Source organism: Glycine soja, chromosome 15 (genome assembly GCF_004193775.1).
Source record: "Glycine soja cultivar W05 chromosome 15, ASM419377v2, whole genome shotgun sequence".
Lineage (NCBI taxonomy): Eukaryota > Viridiplantae > Streptophyta > Magnoliopsida > Fabales > Fabaceae > Glycine > Glycine soja.
In genome coordinates, this window is record NC_041016.1 from 26,309,566 (window position 1) to 26,336,607 (window position 27,042).

Here is a 27,042-nt window from a genome sequence, read left to right on the forward strand (position 1 = left end):
CTCTCTAACTAACCTATTTTCTATTGATTTACCCATTTATCTCTTACTACTCATTTTCCTATTGGTTGAAACCTTTTGCTCTCCAAGTCAACCTTCATTTTTCCAAGTCAACCTTTATGTTCTTTGTTGAAGCATTTCTTTCCTTTACTATTTAATTTTATCAATAAATATATGTAAAATAATTAATGAGAATAAGGGTAAAAATAGACAAAGAAAAATTAATATTGTCTTGAACTTTGAAGGCCACATAAATAGAAACAAACTTTTGGTAAAAATTTGACACTTAAAAAGTAATAGAGGGAGTAACTTATAAGATATCTAGCTTATGAGTTAATTTTACCAAAACAAAACGTTAGTCTCAATTCACTTCATCAAATCTAAGAAAACCGCATTGCTGTTTGCAATCTTTTTTTTATTAAATATGTTTTTCTCAATTAAATTTAGATAATTTTTCTTTAGGGTTTTCTAAACTAAATATTAGTCTTTGAATTAAATATTTTTGTTTTGTTTAAATATATTTTTCTCAATTAAATTTTGGTCATTTTTATTTTTGGTTCTCTAAACTAAAAAATTGCTTTTTTAGTCTATGAATTTGGAACAATGATGTTTTTGGTTTGTTGTTGCTGATTATTCATGTGGCTAATGCCACCTATGTTAGCAATGACATGTAATTAAAAATTGATGTGAAAATTCATTTTTTAAATTTTTTGACTAAAAAATATTTTTAGTCCCTCAATTTCAGCCTAAGTTTCTTTCAATTTTTCAAATTTAAAAGTGATGTTTTAATTTCTCAAGTTTAAAGTGTGTTTTTCAACTTTCTAATGAAAATATTAAGACTAACAATTTTAGAAACATAATTTATGATAATATTAAACTCTCAAAATATAGATTAATGACTAATGTTTTTAAATCTGTTATATGGAGGTTTTAAAACTCAAAATTCAATAAAACAAAACAAATATGAAATGAGAGCAACTCGCTATCATCTTCCATTCCTTTTAGCCTCTTCATCATTCCTACCTCAATAACCTCCATCACACATCCTTGTGTTGTCTCTTCTCATCATCATGTTTACTCTACTCTCATCTTTTTCTTTTACTAGCTCTTCCCTTTTCCTTTTGTGGCATGGGTGGTTTCTGCCATGATGGCATGGCCTGTTCTCATCTTATTCTGGATTCTCTATCTCTCCTACTCATTATCTTTTACTCTCCTTCCCTTACTCTTAGGTATAACAATAAAATTGAATCTGTGGGTACCTGTTTGATCCCCACCAATTCTAATAAGAAAAATTCACGTCAACTGGATCACTGTTTTGTTCAAATTTTCTCTAACTAAGGAAGTAGGGTCGAGGTCGGGTTTGAGTATGACACTCTCCGCTCTCGTACCCGATCCACTATGTATATATTTATAATTATTAATAATTCAAGTAAACATTTATATATGGAATTTGTTAACGTACACACTCCTATTTTTTTAATGTGAGAGCCATAGCAAGCTATAATTAAAGATTGTCTTAAAATACACCATGATGTAGCTTGCTAAACCACTCATACTAAAAATAAGAGTGTGTATATTAACAAATGCTAGTGGAATTTGCTAATGTACATACACTTGTTTTTTTAGTAAGGGTGTGCCAGCAGGTTATCACCAGAGATTGTCTTATAATACACCAATAGTGTAGCTTGCTTACACACTCATGTTAAAAAATAGCATTAACAAATCCTTTTATATATATAATTATATATAATACATGTAACTATTAATTATATAATCATGTAATTATTTTCTTATTTTTGATAATTATTTAAACTATAGAATAATAGTTAAATACTAAATAATATTATTATAATTATAATACTAATTAAATAATAAAATTAAAAATTATACATGTAACTAAAAATATCATTTAATTCTTAAATATCATTATATTATTTATTCTTTATACACACATATATATATATATATTGTTTGAATTAAAATTTAACAGACACAATTTTTTAAAAAATGTGAGATGAGTTCCCCACATGTTTTCCTGAATTTGATAAAACTCAATAGAGATGAAGCTGGGTTTCATTTTTTGTCCCTATCCTCTAACAAATCAAACAGAGCCTATCCCACCTTTTTGATGGGACGGAGATGGGAATAGTCAACCCACCATGTTGCCATTCCTACTTGCTCCTTTACATGTTGCCATGGATGGGGTTTTTGGCTTGCAATTTATTTTGGAACTAAGGTATGACAACTTGTGGCTAGAATATGCGAACACAATGTTTGATTTTGCTTTATTAGATTTTGACAGTTTAAAATCATCACAACATACATTTGAAAACATTATTTTTTAATATAAATTTTAGGGGTTTAAAATTGTCAAAAATCTTATCTCTAAAACTGAAAAAAACATGTTATTAGTCACGTAACAATTTTTTTAATGACATATTTGAAGACTAAAATGAGTTATTTCCAAATTAGTGAAATAAAGAACCCATTTTAAATTTGGGAAACAAAAAGAAATTATTAAATTTGGGAAACTAAAAACACCAACAATCTCACATACACATTTTCTGAAAAACTTCTCGAAAGATTATCTATCACATAATTATTTCAAATCAAACACGCTTAACTATAAAGTTTCTAAGTTGATGAATTACCAAAAAGTAGATGAATTTTGTTAGTATAAATAATAGAATAATTCAACAAATAATTGTAAAATTAATATAATTAAAAAAAATTATAACTTTGAGGGATAGTATAATATTAACAATTGCCAAGTTAACTATCATACATATAAGAACATAAGAACGCAAAATAGATCCTGCGATTTTTTCAAATAATATATTAAAAATAAAATTGAAAAGATAAAAAGATTTTTAAATTGAATAAAAAAATAAAATAAAATTTCAAATAAAATAATAAGTATAAAAAAACTAATAACTTATAAAAAAACTAATAACTTATAAACTAACTTATTTTTCATAAATTACTTCGAGCTAATAAACTACTGAAATAAATTTATATATCAAACATATCGATAGAAATTATAAACTGATCATGACAATTTTTAACTTTCTCAATAACCTTTCCAAACATATTGAAGTTTTTCTTTAAAAGCCAATAGTTGGGGGATATCAAGTGCTGCCAGTTCCTTCAATGCCCTAATATCGCAGATCGCAAATATATAAACATCAAATAGTCCTCAGCCTTGCAATAATCTATACTAACTTTAAATGTAAAACAAAATCAATGAAGCTGAGATTAAAACAAACTATACCGTAGTCTGTAAGTAGTTATGCAATGCAATTGCATTGGCAAAATCTCAATATGTACAATTACCATGCAATTGCAATTTCCAATGGCTACTCTTAACATATATGCAGTCTGTTGCTTCAGCCACGACAAAATCAGAATAACACCTTTCAATATTTCGTTGCAATTGGGTTTTCAGCAAAGACAATATAGCAGCTTCTGCTCCATAGAGAGCTATGACGAATCATAATATAAGAAACTGATTTTGCTTTGGACCAGTATTATGTGTGCAACGATGGCAGTTAAATTTCCATTATACAAATACAATCATGCACATTTTTTCACATGTCACCTCTGCAACCAACTAACTATCAAGCAGTGGAGAACAACACCATTCAACATTCCAATGAAATTGCGTTTTAAAAATAGAAAGAAAAAGGAAGCAAAATAAAAATCAAAGGCAGTAAAATAAAAACTACCATCACAGTTTCACATTAATAGCCAAAAAAATAGAATAATAAAATAGGGTTATGGAAACATGACCAAAGCTACAACCTTCCCACATCGCTCGTGACATTCTAGAAAACCAAAACCAAAACAAAAATCTCGAGTCGGAGGTTGGCATCGACCTTAAAATCCAAGCTTGGTGCGGCGCCAGTGCCTGCGCTTAGCATTGTACCTGATCACACATAAAATTAGAACAATCGAGTGAGGCAAAGTGGCAAAATTTGCAAAACGCAGCATTTTTAAGAAGTTTGTAGAACAGTTAATAATTAGGGTTTCGGGAACCTGATGGTATTGTCGGTTCTCATGCGGATCCAGTAAGGGATGGGCCTGTTCTGCCTCATCTTCTTGGCGAGTTTCTTCTTGATCCTGAAGGTCTTGTGGGAAGGCTACACAAACATCAATACGCTAAGTGTCAGAATAGAATGACGGAGAATAATTCCGATAAGCAAAGATGGTAAACGAATGGAGAATCTTTCTTACCATTTTCGCCGCCGATTGTTGAACACGCCTTAGCAGAGTAGCAGGTAGAACAGCTACTCAATGAAACCCTGATTCTACCATTTTAGAGAGACACGGTCATTCCATTATTGGGCCGGGTTCTACTCTTTCTGTTGGATGTTGCCCCATCCAACCTGGGAAATATTGAGGAGTACTGCTATTGGTACAACACTTTTCCTAATGGCACTACTCACGTAGCTGCACTTTAGTCGTATTTCAAAAGTGTCCCTTGAAAAATTGCACAATCAAATCATGTTTTCATTGTGTGAGTGGGGGCTGAAAAAAAATGGAAATGTAACACCCCATTTTTTAAAATAAATTAAAAAGGATTTTATTTAAAAATAAATAGAGTTTTAAAAAATAATGAAAATTTTGTAATTAAATAAATGAATAAAGAGAAATAATTTTATCAATTAAAATAATGGTTTTAAGGTAAATAAAATAAATATATGTTCTTAGAGAATAAAAATAATATTTTATTTATTCATTTGATAGGAAGTAAAATAAAGTTCATGTTTATAAAATAATAAAATAAAGAAAAATAGAGTAAATAATAGACTAAGAGTATCCTAACTATAAATAGACATATTAGGTCCATTTTTACATTTACGGTACATCCCCACACTGTCTTTTCCTCTCAAATTCGTTTTCTCTCCTCCCTCTTCCAAAACCCTCTCTTTTTCCCGCATACATTCAAACATGTTCCAATAAAATTACGATCCCGAACTCGTTACCTGTTAGATCATCATGAAATTTGAACATCGGGTTTGGAACTTATGTTTGCACATTCCAACCATTGGGAATTGTGAAATAATTTTTATGGTGAGAGAAATGTCCCTCACACATAGCTCTTATTTTCCCGCATACACTCAAATTTGTCTCAATAAAACTATGATTCTGAACTTATTAACCGTTGGATCGTCTTGAAATTTGAACACTAGGTTTGAAATTTATTTTCGCACATTTTCACCATTTAAATTTGCAAATTAATTTCTATGGAGGGGAAAATTCTCATTTCACATAGACAATACAATGAAGGCTCTAATCCCTTCTCCTTCTCTCTAGCGCTTGAAAACCCTAGCAGAGCAACCAAAGGAAAAGCTTGGGAAATCTTAGGAAACCGCTAGAGATGTCATTATCACTACCAAACTACACATGTGAACCCACTTAGAGGTAAGGGACGAGTTATTCACAATTTGAGAGTAGTGAAAACATGTGTAGAGATTCTTAGAGGATAAATTGGGATGAGTTTTAGGGTATTTATGCAATTTTGATTCTATTTTTATAATTATAACTGTGAATTATATATGTTTGACAGGACAATTGATGTCCTAATGTAAATTGGTTAATAAAATTGAGTGCTCTTGGTGCTTTTTTTTGTGTTTTTGAACCTATGATTTTGATTCATTTGATTTTGATATGATTATGTAAAATTGTTTTAGAGGTTTTACTCCCCATGTTGTGAGAAATTATTTTGTATAATTTGTTTGTATTTTTTACAAGATTTACTGGATTAGCATAATAAATTGTTATATTGGGATCATAAAATTATGATTGAAATTGTGAGTAAGTGACAAATTAAATATGTGATAAATTGTGAGATACGCGTGTATTGAGATATTGTATGTATTGAGTTGTGAGCTACGAACTGTGCAATCACACAATTGTAAGACCCTTTAAGGGCGACAAGTTTTTGGACGACAAATATTGTGATGAGATCCATTATGGGAACCCGACGAGTTGAATCACTTTGAGGCACGATGAGTTAAAATGATTTTGAAAACACTTGAGTGGTTGTGTGTATTGCATAGTTCATAGGTAAAGTCTATGTGTGTGCCATGTATATATCAATATTGTGTGATGTGTATATGATTCATGAGGTGTGATAACATATTGCTTTGGAATTATACCATTTGTGATTGAGATTGAGTGTATGTGATAAATTGAGTATGTATTGAATTGTAATATACATGTGTATTGAGATGTTGTGTGTATTGAGTTGTGAGCTATGAACCATATAATCACATGACTGTAAGACCCTTTAAGGGCGACGAGTTAATGCACGATGAGTATTGTGATGGGAACCACTGTGGGGACCCGACAAGTTCAGTCACAGGCGTGACGAGATAAAAATTATTTTGAGGAGTCATGTGTTTTGTACAATTCATAGATAGAGTTTGCATGCTAAAATATTTTCTGGGTTGGATCTAAATCAGGAGGGAGAGACCTTGACGGACACTTGGGAGTCTAGGCCTTGGGGGTAAATACACCCGATTTGAGTGCTCCTTTAAACCTACATTGATCCCACATGGTTGGAGCATTATCGTAAAACAGCGTGACCCTGACTGGTCTTCTTATGATTTTACCTAGTGAGAGTGACCTGACTTATAAGATTGAGTCTCAGGCGCCTGACGAGGTTTTTCACTAACATGGTACTACATTGCATATAGGATTGAGTCTTAGTGTATCTATTGCATAACATGTGTAATGATATTTGTGACTTATACACACACACACACACACACACATACATACATGTATGTGTTTTCATTTATATACATTGGGGCACGAGTTTTTATTTAAATTAATGATGTTATTTTACTTTATTTTATTCCATTGCTTAACTTGAGTTCTTTTGTAAACTTTGATGGCCTTGTTCTAAGCCGGATATGTTTCTAATAAGTTTTATTTGGTAATGGTGAAGCGAATGTAATCCTTTTATCCACGTTAATTTGTGTACATGATTTAAATAAAATTGGTTTAATTAAATTTTCCATTTTTATATATTTTTCTTATTTATATGTATGTCGGGGTAGAGAGTGTCACCTTTAATGGTATCAGAGAAGGTCAAACCTTTCGATCAGTGTGTTATGTGCTTACTATATTCTGGTCTGCGCTCTGTGTGATTACTTAAGAGTACTTCTGTTGAGCATGTTTGAATTATTATTTGTATTTTATTTTGCATGATTAAATGAGACTGAATGATGCTTGTGATGTGCCTTGCATCCTTAATGTCTGCTATACCATAAATCCACTGTTGAGTCACGAGTTGAGACCGACCATCTCTATAATTTGTGAAGTGCGGTTGGACATTATGACAAGTCGTTAGGTGATGCAAGTTGTGACATCCTAGAATTTCTACCCAGAATTTTGTAAGTGTTACATTCAAATAATTATATATATATATATATATATATATATATATATATATATATATATTCTTGGTAGAAGTATGTATATTGGGGAAAAAATACGCGGATTAGACTAATTAACGAAGAGTAACCCGTAACCGGACGGTTATAGATTAATTCGTAATTAATTAGTCTAAAAATTATCGTTTTGCGTGTAACTTAAAATTTAACAAAACCAACCTCTGAACCACGCTTAGGGTCTCATTCTGAGTGTTTTGATATATATATTGCCTACTTTCGAAAACGGGCCCCAACGGGTACAGAGAAACATGAGGAACTAGAACCAGAGAGATGACACACAAATCGAGGCAGGATTTCAGCATCCAAAAAAAAAGGTCCAATTTTTCTCCTTTATGGCTAAGTATGAGGTAAAATCAAAGGAAAGGGTGGACACTTTTGCTCCAATTAAAATAGGACATGTGACAATTGCTTTTAAAAAAGAAAATGAAAAAGAAAAGAAAAATCATTTTTTTTTATAAAAAGCCCAAATCTTCTCTCTCTTTCTTCAGAAAATTTCAGCAGCTCTCTTTCCTCCCTCCACGTTGCTTTTTCTCCTCTTCTTCTCCACCATTGTTGCCTCCCTTGAAGCTTCAAATTCCTCTTTATTTCTACCCCAAATTGCAAGGAAAAACTATTTTCGGAGTCTTGGAGCCTACCCCTACTTCGTGGGGCTTTAAATTTCAGGTAAGGGTGAACTTCTTCTCACTTGAAATTTGTGGGTGTTGGGTTTTTGGAAGCTATAATGGGTAGTTCTACTAGGTTATTGCTTTAGGGTAGTTGTTTGTGAAGGAATTTGTTGAAATTATGCTAAATTTGACATGCTTGATGTAAGCAAAACTATGCATGTTGATTTAGGGTTTAATAATAATGCTTTGTGATTTATGTATGCTCAAAATGTTGATAGAAAACTGGTAGAGAGGATGGGGAGAGTTAACTTAGAGTTAAATGTGAGAATGGTAGTGTTGGAAGTGGAAAAGTGTGAGATTTTGAGGGTTAGAAAAGCCAAATTTGGGGTTAGTGGAAATTGGAGTCTAAAGTGAGTTGATTCTAGTTTAGAATGTCTATTAGGACTTATAGGAAAGCTTGGGCAGAGCAAATGAGAAAAATGAGTGACAAATGTGAAAGAAAAGAGCCATTTCTAGGGTAAATTGGGTGTTGAGAGGTCAAATTTTGAATAGGTGGAGATTTCACCTTAAAATCAGTTTGAGCAAGTCTAAATCAATGTTATAGACTTGGTGAAGATGAGAGTTTACCCCAAAATTACCCAATTTTCATTTTCACCTTTCAAACCTTGAGAATTCACTAAATTGGTGGGTTTTGGATACCTATATTATGCTTTACCTTGGTTTGAAGTTTGTTTTTGGTTTGAACATGATTTATACATGGTTTAGGATTTGTAGGATCCAATTTGAGTGAAATTGGATACAAGCAAGCTAGAATTTGAAATCTGACAAATTATGCAGCAAAAGCTGTCAAATTGTGCAACAAATTTTGCCAATTATGCAGAAAAATGGTTGTGCAGTGCTAGTCACAGGAAATGTAGTACATCTCGTGTTCTAGGAATTCTCTAGCAGATCCCAACGGTCAAAATTTAGATTTCTGTATTAGGAACCTCCAGTAAAATTTTTAAGGCGATCCAATGGTTAACGAATCGGAACGAAGAGGATTTTGATGAGGTATGAGGGTAGGAAAAACTCTGTGGAATTTGAATGAATCTTGTGCAAAGGTTCTGCCTCTAATCTGTTTTTCATTGTGTAAGGTAGTTTCATGACAAATGGAATTGAATTGTTTGGATTTTGTGAAAGCTTGGAGGGGTTGATGGGGACCCGGTGCTGAGAGGAACGAGGATAAGAGCTACGTAGGAGTACGTGAGCTCAATTTAAAGGTGGGCAACTGGGGATGGTGTGCTTATGCCTGACTTGTGGAAATGGGATAGTTGATTTGTGCCATCGCCCGATCGCCACCTAGTACCACATATGACGGGTGCCCCATAATCCAATAAGCTTGATGTGAGAAAACGTGGAAGAGTCAGTCTTCCTACTTTTGTTTGTTGACCACAGTGTGGTACCTGGAGATATGTCGCGGGGGTCAGGAGACCTTGGGGACGTCAGGTGGGGTGCTATTGCCCAAAACCAAGCTTGGCCAATCCTAACCCAACCCAGACATAGTCAGTCAATGAGAACCTGTGACGTACCTAAGCAGGCAAGCTCCTGGCAGTCAACCAATAAAAGAACAAAGTCCACGAAGCAAGGAGGCTTGTGTGGCGGCTGGCCAGCTATTAATCTTGGGTGTTATCTAAAAATTACCCTCTGGTAATCGATTACCATTCATGAGTAATCGATTACAGGGTTTAAAAATGGAGACAAGATGTTAAGTAGCTACTGGTAATCGATTACCAATTGTGTGTAATCGATTACATAGTATGATAGGGCACTGGTAATCGATTACCAGTTGTGTGTAATCGATTACATAGTGTTACCTGCTACTAGTAATCGATTACCATTTATGTGTAATCGATTACACATTGTAACTTTTAGATTCCACTGTGCAAAGGCTGTGTAATTCGTTTTTGGGCACTGGTAATCGATTACCAGAGAGGAAATCCCTTGAAAAAGACATTTTTACTATGCGTAGCCGTTATGGGACGCATTGTATGGTTACCTGTGTAGTTAGATTTCTTGTGAAAGAGTCTACCCTCTTTCTTTCATCTCTTGTAGATCGCGATGGCAGTGCAGTTGATCCATGATCGCGTTGTGATGGAGTGCCTAGAGGGTGTTTGGGAAACCCTCGAAGGCAATGAGAGGTTGCCGATTCCATGGCACAATTCGACTCACTGCTACTTCATTAGTACATCCGGAGGAACCCACACGCACACTTCAGCAGCCTGTGGAGTGGATACTACCTACACCTACTCCATATCGACTAGTTGAGCCAGTTCAAGTGATAGAGGTGTCATCCTCTGAAGAAGATCTTGAAGAGGACCCAGAGGAGTTACCTCCTGAACCTGTTGTGGATGCCCTTGACTTCCCAGAGGATGATGAAGACCCACTCCCTGATGTTGATTCTCCAAAGGATATTATGTCAGCATCTGAGGCAGACTCTACAGAGGACAATGGCCCTGGAGGGACAACGATTAGTGATGACTCTTCATCGTAGCAGACGGCTCCTTAGACTAAGCGTACATACACTTTGTGGATGGGTGTATCTAGTTCAGACTGCTAGGTTTACTCTTTTGATTTTTGGGTGGGTAGACCTCTTATATAGAAATTTTGATGATTGTATATATTGTGGCTGAAGCCACCGCAGTTGTTACCTTTGTTCTGGATGTCACTGTGCTTTTTTGCAAACTCCCATATTTTGGAAAGTTTTAGATGATGGAAACAATTATGTTTTATCTTGTTATTTGAAAAAGAAATGTTAACGAACTTTATTTGAAAAGTGTTTACTGACCACATCTTATTATTTCTCACGTGACGACCTAAAATGATGGCTGGTATATTTTGAAAGAGTAAAATAGTTTAGAGGTTATGAGTGATCAGAAAGAAATGAATCCGAATAGAGTTGTGAATTGGCCATTCAAGACTTTATAGTGATAATTTTCCTTCTGAATTTAATTACCGTGAAATGAATAACAGTGCAAAAAAAAAATTTTCCCATGGTTTCTGCGATTTGATTTATTACTATTAAACCAGTCATTATTTAGGGACGCCACACAGGTAGTCTTAATATTGATTGATAATGCCTTAATGAGCCCTTATCTTCTTGTGTGTATATTGGTAATAAGGTTATCTCTCTCTTGATGTGTGGATTTGTGTTGTGCAAACCTTTTGAACTATATATGCCTTGGATGAGTGTGTCTCTCTTGATGTGTAAACATATGACTATTTAACTCCTTTCTTTTGTGTGTAGTCATGAATGTGATTGTTGAAGCTTGTGATTTAGTAATACATCATTAATGACAGTTTGATTCTTATTTCATGTATGTAAGTTATATGCTTGTGGTATGAACATATAAGTCTATGTATGGTTGTTGTATGGATGTTTACGATTCCTTATTCGTAGCGATGTTAATGCCTTATAGTTTGATGACCTGAATTAAGATATATTTCATAAGGAATAATATTTTAACCATACCTTCGAGTTCTAGTACAATCTATTTCCTTGTGCTGCGTGCTAAATTCAAGTAACTCGATTATACTTGCAAGCCTGAGTATAATTCATTCTTTGTGTTGTGAGCCTACGTCAAATAGTTTTTGATTACTGATGTTTCTATGACAATCAAGCAATTGTCAACATCTTCATATATGTGTACACTATGGTCATGTTTTCATTTCTAGAATTCATTTAGAATATTTGTTGTTGATTCTAAATGAGTGATCCTTATTGATTTTAAATTATTGCTTCCTAGTCAATCGGTTGTTAATCTTGTTATGGGTTGATTATTTTCCAATCATGTCTTGTTAAACTGCTTGATAACCAATCATGTTGTTACTTTCATTACAAATAGAGAGAGACTTTCACCCTTCCCAATCATGTTAAGGTGTTTCGAGAGGAAACACTCAAGTATGCATGATCCTGGTTACCCGCAGATGAAAGTCAAATTTTGTGAGCATCATACTTGTGTTCCTTGAGGATGTGCTTAGTTTACCGCCTATGTGCCAAATTGAGAATCTTGTAGGTGTAGTAGCCATACAAACCTGTAATTGTAGTTCTTGGGAGATGTCTGGTATAGAGTTGTTTAACGGTATAGAGTAGTTGGGAAAGTTACGAGGAGTAGTTAGGAGGCTTAGCGTGAAACCTTAAGGGGGGAGTGTAAAGTCGATAGTGGGGAGGTGTTTTGCTTGACCAGTTTCAGAAGTATTATGTTTGGAAGCTTATCGAACTACATAAAGGAAAGAAAGTTGTTGGAGCAAAATGGGTCTTTCACAATAAACTAGATGGAAATGGTAAGGTTGTGAGAAGCAATGCAAGGTTAGTTGCTAAAGGATACTCACAACAAGAAAGTATAGAGTACAAAGAAACTTATGCACCTATAGCACGTTTAGAGGCAATACGCATCATACTTTAATTTGCAGCTCATAGCAATATGAAGTTGTATCAAATGGACGTAAAAAATGCATTTCTAAATGGCTTAATCCAAGAGGAAGTTTATGATGAACAATCTCCAAGGTTTGAAAATGAGACCTTTCCTTAACATGTTTTCAAACTCAACAAATCCCTATATGGACTTAAGCTAGCTCCCAGAGCCTGGTACGAAAAACTAAGTTCATTTTTGTTGAAAATGGCTTTGAGCGAGGAAAGGTTGACACAACACTCTTTCGCAAAAAACTATGATTCTTACTTTTTATTCGTGCAAGTATATGTGAACGATATCATTTTCAATGCTACTAATGAAATGCTATGTGAATATTTTTCTAAGTTGATGCAGACAGAATTTGAAATAAGCATGATGGGAGAACTAAAATTCTATCTTGGATTACAAATAAAACAAACACCCAAAGGCATCTACATTCACCAGACCAATTATGTGAAAGAATTATTGAAGAAATTCAAAATGGGCGATGCAAAAGAAATGAAGACTCCAATGCATCTCTGATAAACGTCAAACTTACGAGATTTTCATATGCATTTTATGATGTTTGTTTGGCATTTTAGTTAACTTTAGGCCTTGTTTTGAATCAAATTAGCTTTAAATTCAGTTTTACTTTATCTTAGGTAGAATTTTATGTTTTAGTTATTTTTAATGAATTTTTGATAGTTTTCAACAATTTCCCGCTAAAGCGTCAAAGCTTCAGAAGCCCAAAATCACTAGAAAGTTATGGTAGGAGAAATTGAAAAAATTGAAGATAAAAGCTAGAAAAATCAAGAGCAAGATATTTTCCAAGGATAAATCAGCTAAAGAAAAAGATAATTACTTGAATTAATTAGAGATATTATTTGTTTTTAATTTCCTGTGATTATCTCTTTAATTAAACCTAGTTATAATTGTATGAATAGAAGGCTATGCATTCATTGTAACGATGTATAAGTCTCGAGCAATTCTTAGAATTATATTTTAGACTTTCACCTACTAGACGACACCTCTATTATTCCATTAGACATTCTAGGTTTCTTTATATTATTTTTATGAGTACAATTCCTTCCACCTAGGAGAGGAAATGATGAACCTTGTTTCACTTTAATTCTATCAATTCAATACTTCATCTTGAGTTCTTTATTTGTTTCCGTACTTAATGTTTTTATTTGATTGGTCATATAATATATGAATTTAGGAATTGACTTGTGCTTTGGTGAGCCTTATTGAAACCTGAACATGAATCAAATACTTAATTAGGACTATCTCTAAGGATAAAATAATCTTGGTTAAGTCTCGCTAGTTCTCGACCATTAATGATGATTGCATATGTTGGTATGTAAAAAGGATTGGGTATCAGGAAAGTAGTTTAGAATCTGAGACCATGTGGGAGTTGGGGTAGAATACATTAGTAAATTGGGGATGAGCAAGAAGGATGAGTAAAGAATTATGAAGTACACTGGATCGAGCGAATTCCAAGTTCAAACCTAGACATTCATTCATCAAGATCGACGTCACCATCTAAGTCTAGTATTTCTATCTTTACTTAATTTTTTTTTATTGTTATTTAATTTTTATTGCAATTTCTTTTATGTTATTTATTTCGTGACAATCACAAAAATTACATGAAATCCCTTCTATATTCCTTTGGGAGACGATTTGGATGATAGTTCATCTACTTCATCATGATTGGGTTACACTTGACCTATAGGTTGAATCTAACGTAAAATAAAACCCTAACAATTTCACCATATACCTTGGACTGAACGAGGAATCAATAAAGGTGGACAGAACTCAGTACAAATCAATGATTAGTACAATGCTCTATCTCACTGCGTCTAGGCCTGATATCATGTCCAATGTTTGTTTATGTGCAAGATTTCAAAAAGAACCAAGGAAAGTTCACCTAACTCCAATTGAACGTATATTTAGATATCTAATTGGAATTGCTAATCTTGGTCTTATGTTCAAAAGAAAAGACAGTTTCAGACTTACAAGCTATTGTGATGCTGTCTATGCTGGTGATAAAGTTGAAAGAAAAAGCACAAGTGAAAACTATCACTTTATAGATGGAAACTTAGTAACATGGATATGCAAGAAGCAAGGCTCAATTGCATTGTCCACTGTTGAAGCTGAATATATGTCACCAGAAAGCTATTATGCTTAGCTTCTCTGGATAAAGAATCAACTCTAAGACTACGATATCTATGAGAGTAAAATTCCCATCTTCTGTGACAATAAAGCTAATATCAGTCTTTTGAAAAATCCAACATTGAATTCTAGAGCTAAACATATAGAAATTAAACATCATTTCATAAGACATCATGTTTAGAACGGGACAATGGATTTACAGTTTGTACCTACTGATGATCAACTAGATGATATCTTTACAAAACCATTAACTAAAGAAAGGTTGGTTATGTTAAGAAGTCAACTTGGAATGATCTCTGTTAATGAATAATTTAATCTTTGTATGTCGTCCACTGTTGCATCCACAGATATATCCTCTAATGGACTTTAAAACACACTCACAATGTTTAGTTTATGGAGGACATATCATGTGTTCATTATTTTTTATATAAAATGCAGCATTTTCATAATGAAACATTGTAACACTTTATGCTGAGGCAGTTTTGGAAAACAGGCCTAATGATTGTTTTTGAAAAAGCCATAAATGTTGGATCAAGTGGCCTCGGAATAATTAAGAAGGGGGGGGGGTTGAATTAATTATTAATGAACCTTTACTAATTAAAAATCTATCCTTCTTAATGCTACTAAAATCAATTAGGCTTTTACTATAATGTTAAGAAAGTAAAGAATAGAAATAGAAACTTAACCAAAAGTAAAAGCGATAATTAAAGTGCACAGCGGAAATTAAAAGTGTAGGGAAGAAGAAGACAAACACAAGAGTTTTATACTGGTTCGACAACAACCAGTGCCTACATCCAGTCCCTAAGCGACCTGTGGTCCTTGAGATTTCTTTTCGACCTTGTAAAAACCTTTACAAGCAAAGATCCACAAGGGATGTACCCTCCCTTGTTCTCTTTGAACAACCAAGTGGATGTACCCTCCACTTGAACTGATCCACAAGAGATGTACCTTCTCTTGTTCTCAGTTACAACAACCCAAGTAGATGTACCCTCTACTTGTACCACAAATGATGTACCCTCCAATGTGTTAAGACAAAGTTCTCAGGTGGTTAGTCCTTTGAAACTTTGTGAAGGGGAAACAAAAGATATCTCAGGCGGTTAGTCCTTTGAAATCTTTTGTTTAAGGGAAAGAGAAGAATCAAAAGAATTCTCAGACTGTATCGTTTTGAATTCTTTGACAAGGGAGAAGGGAGACACAAAAGAATTCAAGCGGTTAGTTCTTTGTTCTTTTGGAAAAGGGAGAAGAGAGACACAAAAAGAATTCAGGCGGTTAGTCCTTGGCAAATTCTTTTTGGCAAAGGGAGAAGAGAATGAAAATAATGAATAGCACACTTTTGTTTTCTGTGAAAGAAGAAAGTTTGGAAACTAGAAAACTTAGAAATTTTTTTGGCAAAGGAAGAAGAAGAAGATATCAAAAAGTTGTGTGTAAAAGTTGTAATAATTGTTCTTCAAATGCAAGTCAAGGTCTTGCTTATATAGACTCTTCATGTCTGATCAAGAAAACCATTAGAAGAGTTATAACCTTTAGAAAAACCTCAAAACCATTGGAAGAGTTACATCTCTTGATTTTTATTCAAAACTTGTCACTGGTAATCAATTACCAAAACCATGTAATCGATTACACAAAGCATTTTATGAAAAGATATGACTCTTCACAATTGATTTTGAATTTCAACATTCAGATGCACTGGTAATCGATTACCAATATCTTGTAATCGATTACACCATTTTGAAATCAATTGGAACGTTGCAAATTCAGTTAAAAGCTTTTGATATCAAACTTTGCCACTGGTAATCGATTACCAATTGTCATACCCTAATTTCGTCCGGGGACCATCTGTTTGTTGGGATGCGACCCTCGTTTGACCACCTCGAGGTACTTGGCACCCATCGTTAGGCAATCCGTGAAGTTCCGTGACATGCTGGAAGTCAAAAGAAAGCATTGTTGCACAATCCGTGAAGTTCTGTGACATGCCGGAAGTCAAAAGGAAGTGTTAATGCGCAATCCGTAAAGTTCCGTAACATTCCGGAAGCCAAAGAAGGGATGATTACGTAATCCGTAAGGTTTCGTGACATTATGGAAAGAAAACAAGTATCGTTATGTAATTCGTAAGGTTCTGTAACGTTACGGAAAAAGAATCAGCAAAAAAAGGCAAGGGGAGGTGTATTTAGTAAACAGGGGGGTGCAAATAGCAACCAGGCCCACTTGGGCCTTCCAGGAAGTTCCACCAGAAGGCAAGCAACCTAGCTCGCCTGAGCAAGCTGGGTGGCAAGCTTCTCCTTCTTTTCCCTATAAGTAGGAGAAGGAGGGAAGAACAAAAATGTTCAACCCTCCTGGTATCTGAGAATCACATAAAATTAGTGAGAAAAATTGTTTCCGTGAAGAAAATCCAAGTCGAGGCACTTCCATAACGCTTCTGAGATGTTTCCGTGGGTGATTTCGCGAAGATTTTCCGCCGTTCTTCGTCGTTCTTCTGTCTTCAACCGGTAAGTTCCCGAAATCGAACTTTTCAATTCATTCTATGTACCCTTAGTGGTCCTCATTTGTTTCGCGTGCTTTTATTTTTATTTCATTTACTTTCCGTACCCCTTTTTGATGTGCTTTAGTCATTTATTTAAGTCATTTTCTTGCCTAATAAAAAATAAAATAAACTTTCACCGATCATTCGTATTGTAACATCTTTTAATTTATGTTAAAATGAAATCCGACCGTTCGGTCATGCCGTAACCACGTTTAAAACAAAAAAAAGCAAAATAATAAAAAATAATAAAAAATATCTTTTAGTAAAATAATAAAAAAAAATCAATCAGACGTTTTTTTTCTTTGAGATTTTTTCTTTCTTAATCGAATTGACTAATAACCAAAGTGAAACTAAGACTAAAATCAATTCATAAATCAAACTTTTGTCATCACCTAAAAAAGCCATTTTTAAGGTCCAACGCCTTAAAATGGTCTTTTCCGCTTTTATTGGTTAAACGTAGATTTCTAAAAAAAAGAGGCCTAAAATCAATACGTAGTTTTATTACCTCTTTTAAAAAATAGCAAGAGATCATTAATGGTCCAATGCCTTAATATTTTCTCTCCTTTCAAAAGAATCGAAAGATTGTTTAATGGTCCAACGCCTTAAATGACCTTTCATTCAATAAAAACATATGTTTCAAAAAAAGGATAAAAACAATTTAACCAACGTTTGGTTCTCAAAGAATTACGTAGGTCTGAATTCCTCCTTGAGGATACGTAGGAGCAAGGGAAACACCCTTGTCGACCACAAAAAAGATAAAAAAATGTATAAAAGACATAAAAAGACATAGGAACGTGAAAAAGGGGAAGATAACACAAATTGAAGTCATGTTTGCACATTTGATTAAAGGCTGCCGTCTCTTGTGACAGACGTGTGGGGTGCTAATACCTTCCCCGTGCATAAATACAACTCCCGAACCTTTCACTTAAAGTTCGTAGACCACTATCGCAACATGCCCTTTTGCGGGCGAGCGAGGCGAGGCTCACGGGTGTGCTTTCCAAAGGAGGAAAGATGCGCGGAGTCGCCACCAACGTTTAGTTGTGGAAAATGTCGGAAAAACCGAAGGAAACCGGTCAAAATGAAAGTTCTAAGTTCGGGAGTTGTATTTACGCTTGAGGAAGGTATTAGCACCTCTCACGTTTGTCTCAAAGGACAACAACCTATTTTTTAGAATTGTGGAAATTGTGTTACCTTAACATTATTTCTTTTTATTTTTTGAGGTCGATAAAAGCGGTGCTCTTGCTCCTACGTACCCTCCATCAAAGAGGAAATCAGATCTACGTAGTTCTTTCTTAAGCGTGAATCAAGCGACTCTTTTTACTTGAAAGGTGATCATTTTAAGGCGTTGAACCTTAAAAAATGATCCATTTAACTTGGTAAGAAACTGAAATGATAAACTTTCAAAACCCTATTTTTTTGTGGACGAGCTTGACTAAGCGAGTTGATTTTAGCCTTAGTTTCACTTTAATTATTAGTCAATTCAATTAAGAATGAGAAATCCCAAAGAGAAAACGTCCGATTGATTTTTCGCTTTATTTTACTAAAATGGTATTTTTTTATTATTATATTATTATTTTACCTCTTTTTTGCTTTCCAACGTGGTAACGGCATGACCGAACGGTCAGAATTCATTTTAACCGAAATTAACGGATGATACAATTCAAATGATCGGAGGAAATTTATTTTATTTTTTGATTAGGCGAGAAAGGACTTAAATAAATGGCTGAAGCACATCAAAAGGGGGTATAGAAAGCGAATGAAAACGAGAATAAAAATACATGAAACAAAATGTGGACCACCACGGGTACATAGAATGAATTGAAAAGCTCGATTTGAGGTACTTACCCGTTGAAGACTGAAGAAAACGAAGAACGAACGATGAATGTTGAAGAACGGTCGAGAATCTTAGCGTAATTACTCACGGAAACGTTACGGAAGCGCCTCGGCTTGGATTTTCTTCATGGAAACAATTTTTCTCAGCAAATTTAAGAGAATACGAAGTGCCAAGAAGGCTGAACCATTCTCCCTTCACTCCTCCCCCTATTTATAGCAAAATAGGGGAGGAGCTTGCCACCCAGCTCGCCCAGGCGAGCAAGGTTGCTTCCTCCAGAAGCAACAGCCTTTTGGAGGAAGAATCTGGAAGGCTCAAGTGGGCCTGATTGCTATTTGTACCCCCCTTTTTACTAAATGCATCCCCCCTTTACCTTTTTTGGTAATTCTTTTTCCGTAACGTTATGAAATTTTACGAATTTCGTAACGATACTTATTTTCCTTCCGCAAAGTTACGAATCCTTATGGATTATATATTTACTCTTTTTTAGCTTTCGAAGAAGTTACGAAAACTCACGGATTGCGAAAAACACCTCCTTTCGATTTCCGTCACATTACGGAATTTTTACGGATCGCGTAAGCCTGCTTCCTTTTGATTTTCGGCACGTCTCGGGACTTCACATATTGTACAACAAAGGGTGCCAAGTATCTCGAAGCGGCCAATCAAAGGTTGTATATCATCAAATAATAACCCCCGGACGAAATTAGGGTATGACAGTTGCCCCTCTTTACTTACCTCTCATCGGAGATAAGAGGAAAGCAAAGATAAGACACTGATTTCGTCCGTCCTGCCCTTTCCGTGATGACGACTCTTGTCTCTACTCCTTCTTTTTTCTTCTGCACAACACAAAACAAAATACAAACAACAACAAGAACAACGAATATAATATACATATACACATGTTTGGCGAAGGAACCGATCCGGAAAATAACAGAAAAACATATTTCCCAGTCACCAGAGGCTCCGCGCTTGATAACGGAGGACACATGAACAGCGCTAGGCAATGAATTCATGGATCTCCGAATAAAAATGGAGAATGGAGAATTAGCGGACAGCGCTAGGCAATGACATTTGCGGGGCTCCAGACTCGAAGGTGGAGGGTGCATGAACAGGGCTAGGCAATAACATTCATGGGGCTCCGAAAAAGTGGAGAATGGAGGATTGCACTAGAGGGTCCACACTTAGGCAATCATGAAGCATAGCTCTAAACTCTTTGGGTGGAGGATGCATGAACAGCACTAGGCAATGACATTCATGGGTCTCCGAATAAAGTGGAGAATGGAGAATTGGCGAACAGCGCTAGGCAATGACATTCGCGGGGCTCCAGACTCGAAGGTGGAGGGTGCATGAATAGCGCTAGGCAATAACATTCATGGGGCTCCGAAAAAGTGGAGAATGGAGGATTGCACTAGAGGGTCCACACTTAGGCAATCATGAAGCATAGCTTCAAACTCTTTGGGTGGAGGATGCATGAACAGCGCTAGGCAATGACATTCATGGGGCTCCGAAAAAAGTGGAGAATGGAGAATTGGCGAACAGCGCTAGGCAATGACATTCGCGGGGCTCCAGACTCCAAGGTGGAGGGCACATGAACAGCGCTAGGCAATGACATTCATGGGTCTCCGAAAAAAGTGGAGAATGGAGGATTGCACTAAAGGGTCCACACTTAGGCAATCGTGAAGCATAGCTCCAAACTCTTTGGGTGGAGGATGCATGAACAACACTAGGCAATGACATTCATGGGTCTCCGAATAAAGTGGAGAATGGAGAATTGGCGAACAGCGCTAGGCAATGACATTCGCGGGGCTCCAGACTCGAAAGTGGAGGGTGCATGAACAGCGCTAGGCAATAACATTCATGGGGCTCCGAAAAAGTGGAGAATGGAGGATTGCACTAGAGGGTCCACACTTAGGCAATCATGAAGCATAGCTTCAAACTCTTTGGGTGGAGGATGCATGAACAGCGCTAGGCAATGACATTCATGGGGCTCCGAAAAAAGTGGAGAATGGAGAATTGGCGAACAGCGCTAGGCAATGACATTCACGGGGCTCCAGACTCAAAGGTGGAGGGCACATGAACAGCGCTAGGCAATGACATTCATGGGTCTCCGAATAAAAGTGGTTGGCAGGATCGAACGGTCCAACGGGTTTTTCCACCTGAAAGGAAAACATGCTTTTTGTAAAGAAAAACAAATCATTCGCGAGATCACCATATCTTAGAGAAACAATATACTTGTGCCAAGGGTAATCTTCCTTGTAACCGAGAATGAAGGGCAGGATGTCAACTTTTAGCTTTTAAATGAACATGCAGGGGAAACATCGGGCTAAGTTGAAAAAATCACTCATAGTATATAAAACTCACACAGGCAAGTGTTTTATCCTATTCCCAAACCATAACTGCACCATGACTCTATTTTGCACACGACTTCCTATCGAATCAAAGATCAAACGTACGATCACGGACCAATAGGATTTTCTCGAGGGTAGTGTTTTTGGAGAGGAAACTGGGTGTTTCGGTCTTTTCCTCTTTATTCATGTGGGGTGGGATATCGCCAGTCGAGAATGATTTTGAGTGGCAATCTTAAAGGAAGAATCACCAAAAATGGGTTTTCCTTTGCCGGCAATCACCTACCTTGCCAAAAATTTATCTGGCTTGAAGAATTTTTGTCCTATTTCTTTCATTGATCGAGAATTGCTTCTTTTCCCTTTTCACTTCCTTTCGATCTTTGATCGGGAATCCTTCCTTTTCTTTTTTATTGTTCTTCTCTTTATTTTCATCTTTTCTTTTTCTTTCTTTCCATTTATTCCTTTTCTTTCTTTTCACTTCTCCTTCCCCATCCCTTTGTTTGGGAAATCGGGTTTTAACATTCTATTCGCTCTCCCTTAAGGAGATTCTGCTGTCCTTTGCTTCGGGGAAGGAATGAGGATTCTTTTTTATAGGCCAAGGTTCCAAAAGGTCTAAGGTTGTGTTTCAATGGGGTCTTTTATCGTGGGAACCCAATCTTGATATCTGGGGCGAAACAAATTTGGGTGTCAAGGTGTCGATTTCGGGCCGAACTTCCATATTATTCCATAAGGCACGCGTGACAATGATGATTTGAAAACAACGTGCAAAATTAGTCATGGCTACAGCCAGGTGGGCACTCAAGCATCCCGTTTATGACATTGTGATACTACGGTTGGGAATTTACACAGACAGACCCAATGTTTCCAAATTATGTTCTTTCATCAGTTCAATGAATTCATCCATTCTTATCTCGGTTTATTCCGGAAAATAAACTCCTAGCGTCAGTCCCTTGTTTCCAGAAGATACGTTTGCTCTTTACGAATGATTTATACTTCTTAACTACAACATGTCGACCTTCGCGGTCTTTCTTTCTTTTTCCTTTTTGTTTCTTTTTTATATATTCACAAAATTATACACCTGTGGTCCTTTATGAAGAAATTTTCTTTTGTATATCTACACTCTTATACATGACAAACTTTTTCTGTATACGCACACGATCAAACCCTATTTACATTCAAAGATCTTTTTCGTTTTTCTCCAACGCACACCTATGGTTCATACAAAAGTTTCTTTATATACACTCATTGTTCACACACACAAGAATTTCTCTACACGTATTTTTTATAAAAACCCTTCTATGCACATTTTCCTTTTTCTTTATATACGCAGACACTTTATTCACTACACTTCTCTCTTTTTTATCATGATTTTGGTTCATTTTCTTTTTAGGACGACGTTCCTAAAATAAAGAATTCTACGCGATTCCAGAATTTCTACAAACATTATTGACAACAACGAAACAAGTACTGACGTAACAACTCAAACGATATGTATGTACAAAACAAAAGTCAATTTACACGAAACAAACGTTAGTCCCTTAGTCAAACAAAAATAAGATGATATGTAATAGGAAAAAATGGAAACAAAAAGAAATACGGATCAAGGGATCTCCCAATCATGTGGCTCCACTCCCTCCTAAGAAATCAAGTAAATCGGTCATCTCCTCGTCCTCGCGGGCCTCATCTGCCTCGTCGGGAGCCTCTGCTGGTGCCTCTGCTGGCGCCCCTCCTGCCCGGGCCTCAGGCCAATCTCCGGGCCATGCGACCTCTGCCCTGAACTGATCCGTAGTAGGGCACGGAAAAGAAGTAAAACCCTGGCTCTGCAGGCTGAGGCTCAACTGGTAAAGACAATCATGGGTCTGTACATGCGCCCGGTGGTTGGCCGCCTGCTGGCGAACCAAATGCCGTAAATACTGCTCCGTATCAAATGATCCAGCTGGGCCAGCCTGATGAGGTGGCGACGCGTCTGCGGCCTGCGGAGCATCCCCCTGGGCCTGTCTCTGCGTGCAATACTTCTCAATAAAAGCTCGGGTGATGGGCGGCCGAATCACCTTGCTAGGTGCGATGGGGACTCCGAACGACTGGCAGAGTCCTGTGATCAAAGTGGGAAATCTCAGGGCCCTGTTGGACTTATCCGGGTCCAGAGGGTGCCTGGTAGGTGCCATACCTACAAATAGATAGATGGCATAAGCGATTAACTAAGCCACGTGAATGCTCATCCGTGTCAGGATGGCGTACACCAGCTGACACTTCAGCAGGGGGAGGTCGGAATTATGATCACTGGGCTGGATGTTGTTGAGCAGCAAAGTCATCCAGATCTGAGTCAGGGTGGTCATGTTGGTGCGCATGATCCGCACCCGTCTCCCAGCAGCAGTCCGGGCAAAATCCTGCCCCAGTATACATAGCAACTGGGCGATGGCCTCCTCATCAAACCCATCGGACCAGTTCCTCCTCTGGCTATACTCGCATTCCTAGCCCTCCTCCAGCACTAAAGGGTATCCCAGGAATTGGCTGAGAGCATCCGCATCGAACGGGATCCACTGACCCCTCACCCAGGATCGCATATCTCGCACGCCCTCCTCTGTAGGCCAAGCATTGGCATAAAATTCGAGGACTATGTCTGGGTCGAACTTGGCCATGGGGGTAACCAGTGATGCCCACTGTCGGCGAACTATCTCCTCCTGGAAGTCGATATACTCGTCGTCCCTGAGCTGGACGCGTCGCTCCTGGAGAAATGACCATCCCTTGATGGCCTCGAAGCGCTACTGGTGCTCAGCGCTCCTAAAACGGTGGCTGTCATATTCGGGGGTGGAACTGGTTCCTTCAGCCACTTTATCCTTCTTGGATCTCTTTGAGGCAAGCTTCCTCGGGGCCATTTCCTGCGAGAACAACATTTAGAAGTCAGTTTTACAAGATAAAGCTTATCTTAACGCAAAAAATGTCATGTCACACACATATATGCATTTGAAAAGAACATACATTCTCACGCTCAAGGCATTGCGTCAAAATTCACACCTAATTCATATCCTAAACATTTTCCATTACAAAATACTTACATATATTTGAAATATATATCATACAAATTTGTTAGACAAGTGGCCTCAGATATCTTAAGAAGGGGGGGTTGAATTAAGATATTCCAAACTGTTTCCCCTAATTAAAAATCTATTTCTCTTTTTACTCAAGTTATGAATTCCCTTAATGACAATCTTCTTAAATATTAATTCAAACGAAGCAACTTGAATGTGAATATAAAGCAATAATAAATAAAAGAGATTAAGGGAAGAGAAAATGCAAACTCAGTTTTATACTGGTTCGGCCACACCCTTGTGCCTACGTCCAGTCCTCAAGCAACCCGCTTGAGAGTTCCACTAACTTGTAAATTCCTTTTACAAGTTCTAAACACACAAGGACAATCCTTCCTTTGTGTTTAGAGATCCTTTACAACAAGAGACTCACAGTCTCTTAATCCCTTTAGAGAATGAGAAGTAGAAGAGGAACAAACCTCTCTTGAAAGAGATGGATTTTACAGATTGAGCACTCAAATAATTCCTTAAAGAATTGCAATCAAGTTGGCCAAGGAATTCTTAAGAGGATAAAATGAAATTGCTTTTTGAGAGGATAAACACTTTGTTGTTCTGAAAATCTCTCATCAATTTCGTGTTTAAGTCACATATATATAGACCATTGGTGGTCATGAGTAAAGCCTTTGAAAAGTTGTGACTCTTGAAATTATTTTTCTGAAATTCCTGTCTGGTAATCGATTACAGTAATTGTGTAATCGATTACAGCTTTTAAAATTTGAATTAAAACGTTTACTAACTGCTGGTAATCGATTACCAAAATTGTGTAATCGATTACAGCTTTCAAAATTTTGAATTCAAATTTTTATAGCTGTTATAAAACGTATTTGGCCACTGGTAATCGATTACATCCTCTGGTAATCGATTACCAGAGAGTAAAACCTTTGAAAAACACTTTTTATTTTAAATCACTTGGCCAAACCTTTGCTAATTCAATTAGGAATTCCCTTCCTAATATTCTAGTGATCATCTTGATGTTGTGCCTTGTAATCTTGAAGTATTGTCTTGAATTTTAATCTTGAAAAGCCCATTTGCATCAATTGCAACACATCATCATGATCATCATCAAAACATCAAAGCCAATTGCATCTACAATCTCCCCCTTTTTGATGATGACAATACAATACCTGAAATCAAGATTCAAGCAAGCAACAACCAATTGTATATAGATAAAATGTGCATCCGTTTTCTCCCCCTATATCTCGGAATACATGATCACTTGATTTCTAAATTTGTTAAGCTTTTTCTTAAGCTTTTGCTACAACCTTTTTCTCCCCCTTTGGCAACATCAAAAAGCCAAAGAACTCGGGAATCAACACAGTTATAACAATGGAGTAGCAAGATATAAGCATCAGAGTATTAAATATAATAAGCCAAACTCACAAACAAGAAATAATTAAACCAGAATCCAAATAACTGAAAATGTCAACAACCACAAAACATCCAAGACTGACGTGTAAAATCCACAAGATAAATAAGCAAAGTACTTAGCATAATAATGTAAATTCTAAGAAACTAAAAGCCAAAATACACGGCTTATAAAAGATAAATAATCATAACCTAAAAGCTAAGAAGACGGAGGAGGTGGTGGAAGATCGAAACTCTGACGAATGTAGCCGACATCCTCTTCAAGCTGTGTAAGACGAATGTCCATACCGGCAAAGCGTGAATCTAACGAGTCAAAGCGGTCACCAACATACGAACGAAGACCTCGTAATTCGGAGAGGACTTCATTCATGAGTGCGGAATCCTCACGTTGAGGAGGAGGTGAAGGAGTACGTTCATCTTGAGGAGGGAGTGCATCCTTCTTCAGCCATTGTCCATTCCGATCTTTACGATACCCAAAGGAGGTCACTGCTCCAGCACCAATTGCAAAGGAACGCTTGACTTGAACAAAGGGTTCATCATCAAGCGGAATTTGAAAATGACGCAAAAACAGAGTAATCAAATGTGGATAAGGAAGAGGTGCATTGGCCCGTAATGCCTTATGCATTCGGTACCGAACCAAATGGGCCCAGTCGATCTGACGACCGGTTAGAAAAGCCCACATAAGAATCAAATCCTCCTCAGAGGCTTGTGCTAAATTTGAAGACCGAGGAAGCAAAATTCTAACAATGATATAATGCATGATGCGATTATCAAAAGTTAATGACCCGGCCAACAATCTACCGGTCATGTCAGCTTGATCATTGCAGACCATGCGACGAGCATCATGACTCGAATAATCGAATTTCCAGTCATCAACAATGGTGCCCTCAAAAGGTGCACCTTGACTGGGTAAATGAGTCAAAGAAAAGAAAAGTGACTGATCAATGACCATAGAAGTACCATGCACCTCAGACATAATAATACCATCCTGAATTTTCAAATTGCAGTAGAAGACCTTTACAAGTTCAGGATAATATGGCAATTTAAATGACATGAAATCAACAAGACCAGAATTCTGAAACACTTGATAGCAATCAAACGTTTCATCATTAAAGAACTCTACGTCTAGGTACTTAGGGTCTAAGATTATTCTAGAAGAGAACTGAGAAAGGTACCGTAGACGTTGATCATCGGATGAAAACAATGTTGATGATCTTGGAGATGACAAAG

General features: G+C 36.5%; 1 protein-coding gene across 1 annotated transcript; it reads right to left on the reverse strand.

Moving 5' to 3' along the window:
* Positions 1–3,527: 3,527 nt before the first annotated feature.
* Positions 3,528–4,372, reverse strand: LOC114387278 (60S ribosomal protein L39). Its single transcript, XM_028347430.1, has 3 exons — positions 4,231–4,372; positions 4,033–4,136; positions 3,528–3,922 (listed from the first exon to the last, which is right to left on the reverse strand). Exons 1-3 carry the CDS (start codon positions 4,231–4,233, stop codon positions 3,874–3,876), a joined length of 156 nt encoding a protein of 51 aa, XP_028203231.1. The 5' UTR covers positions 4,234–4,372; the 3' UTR covers positions 3,528–3,873.
* Between the last annotated feature and the right edge of the window lie 22,670 nt (positions 4,373–27,042).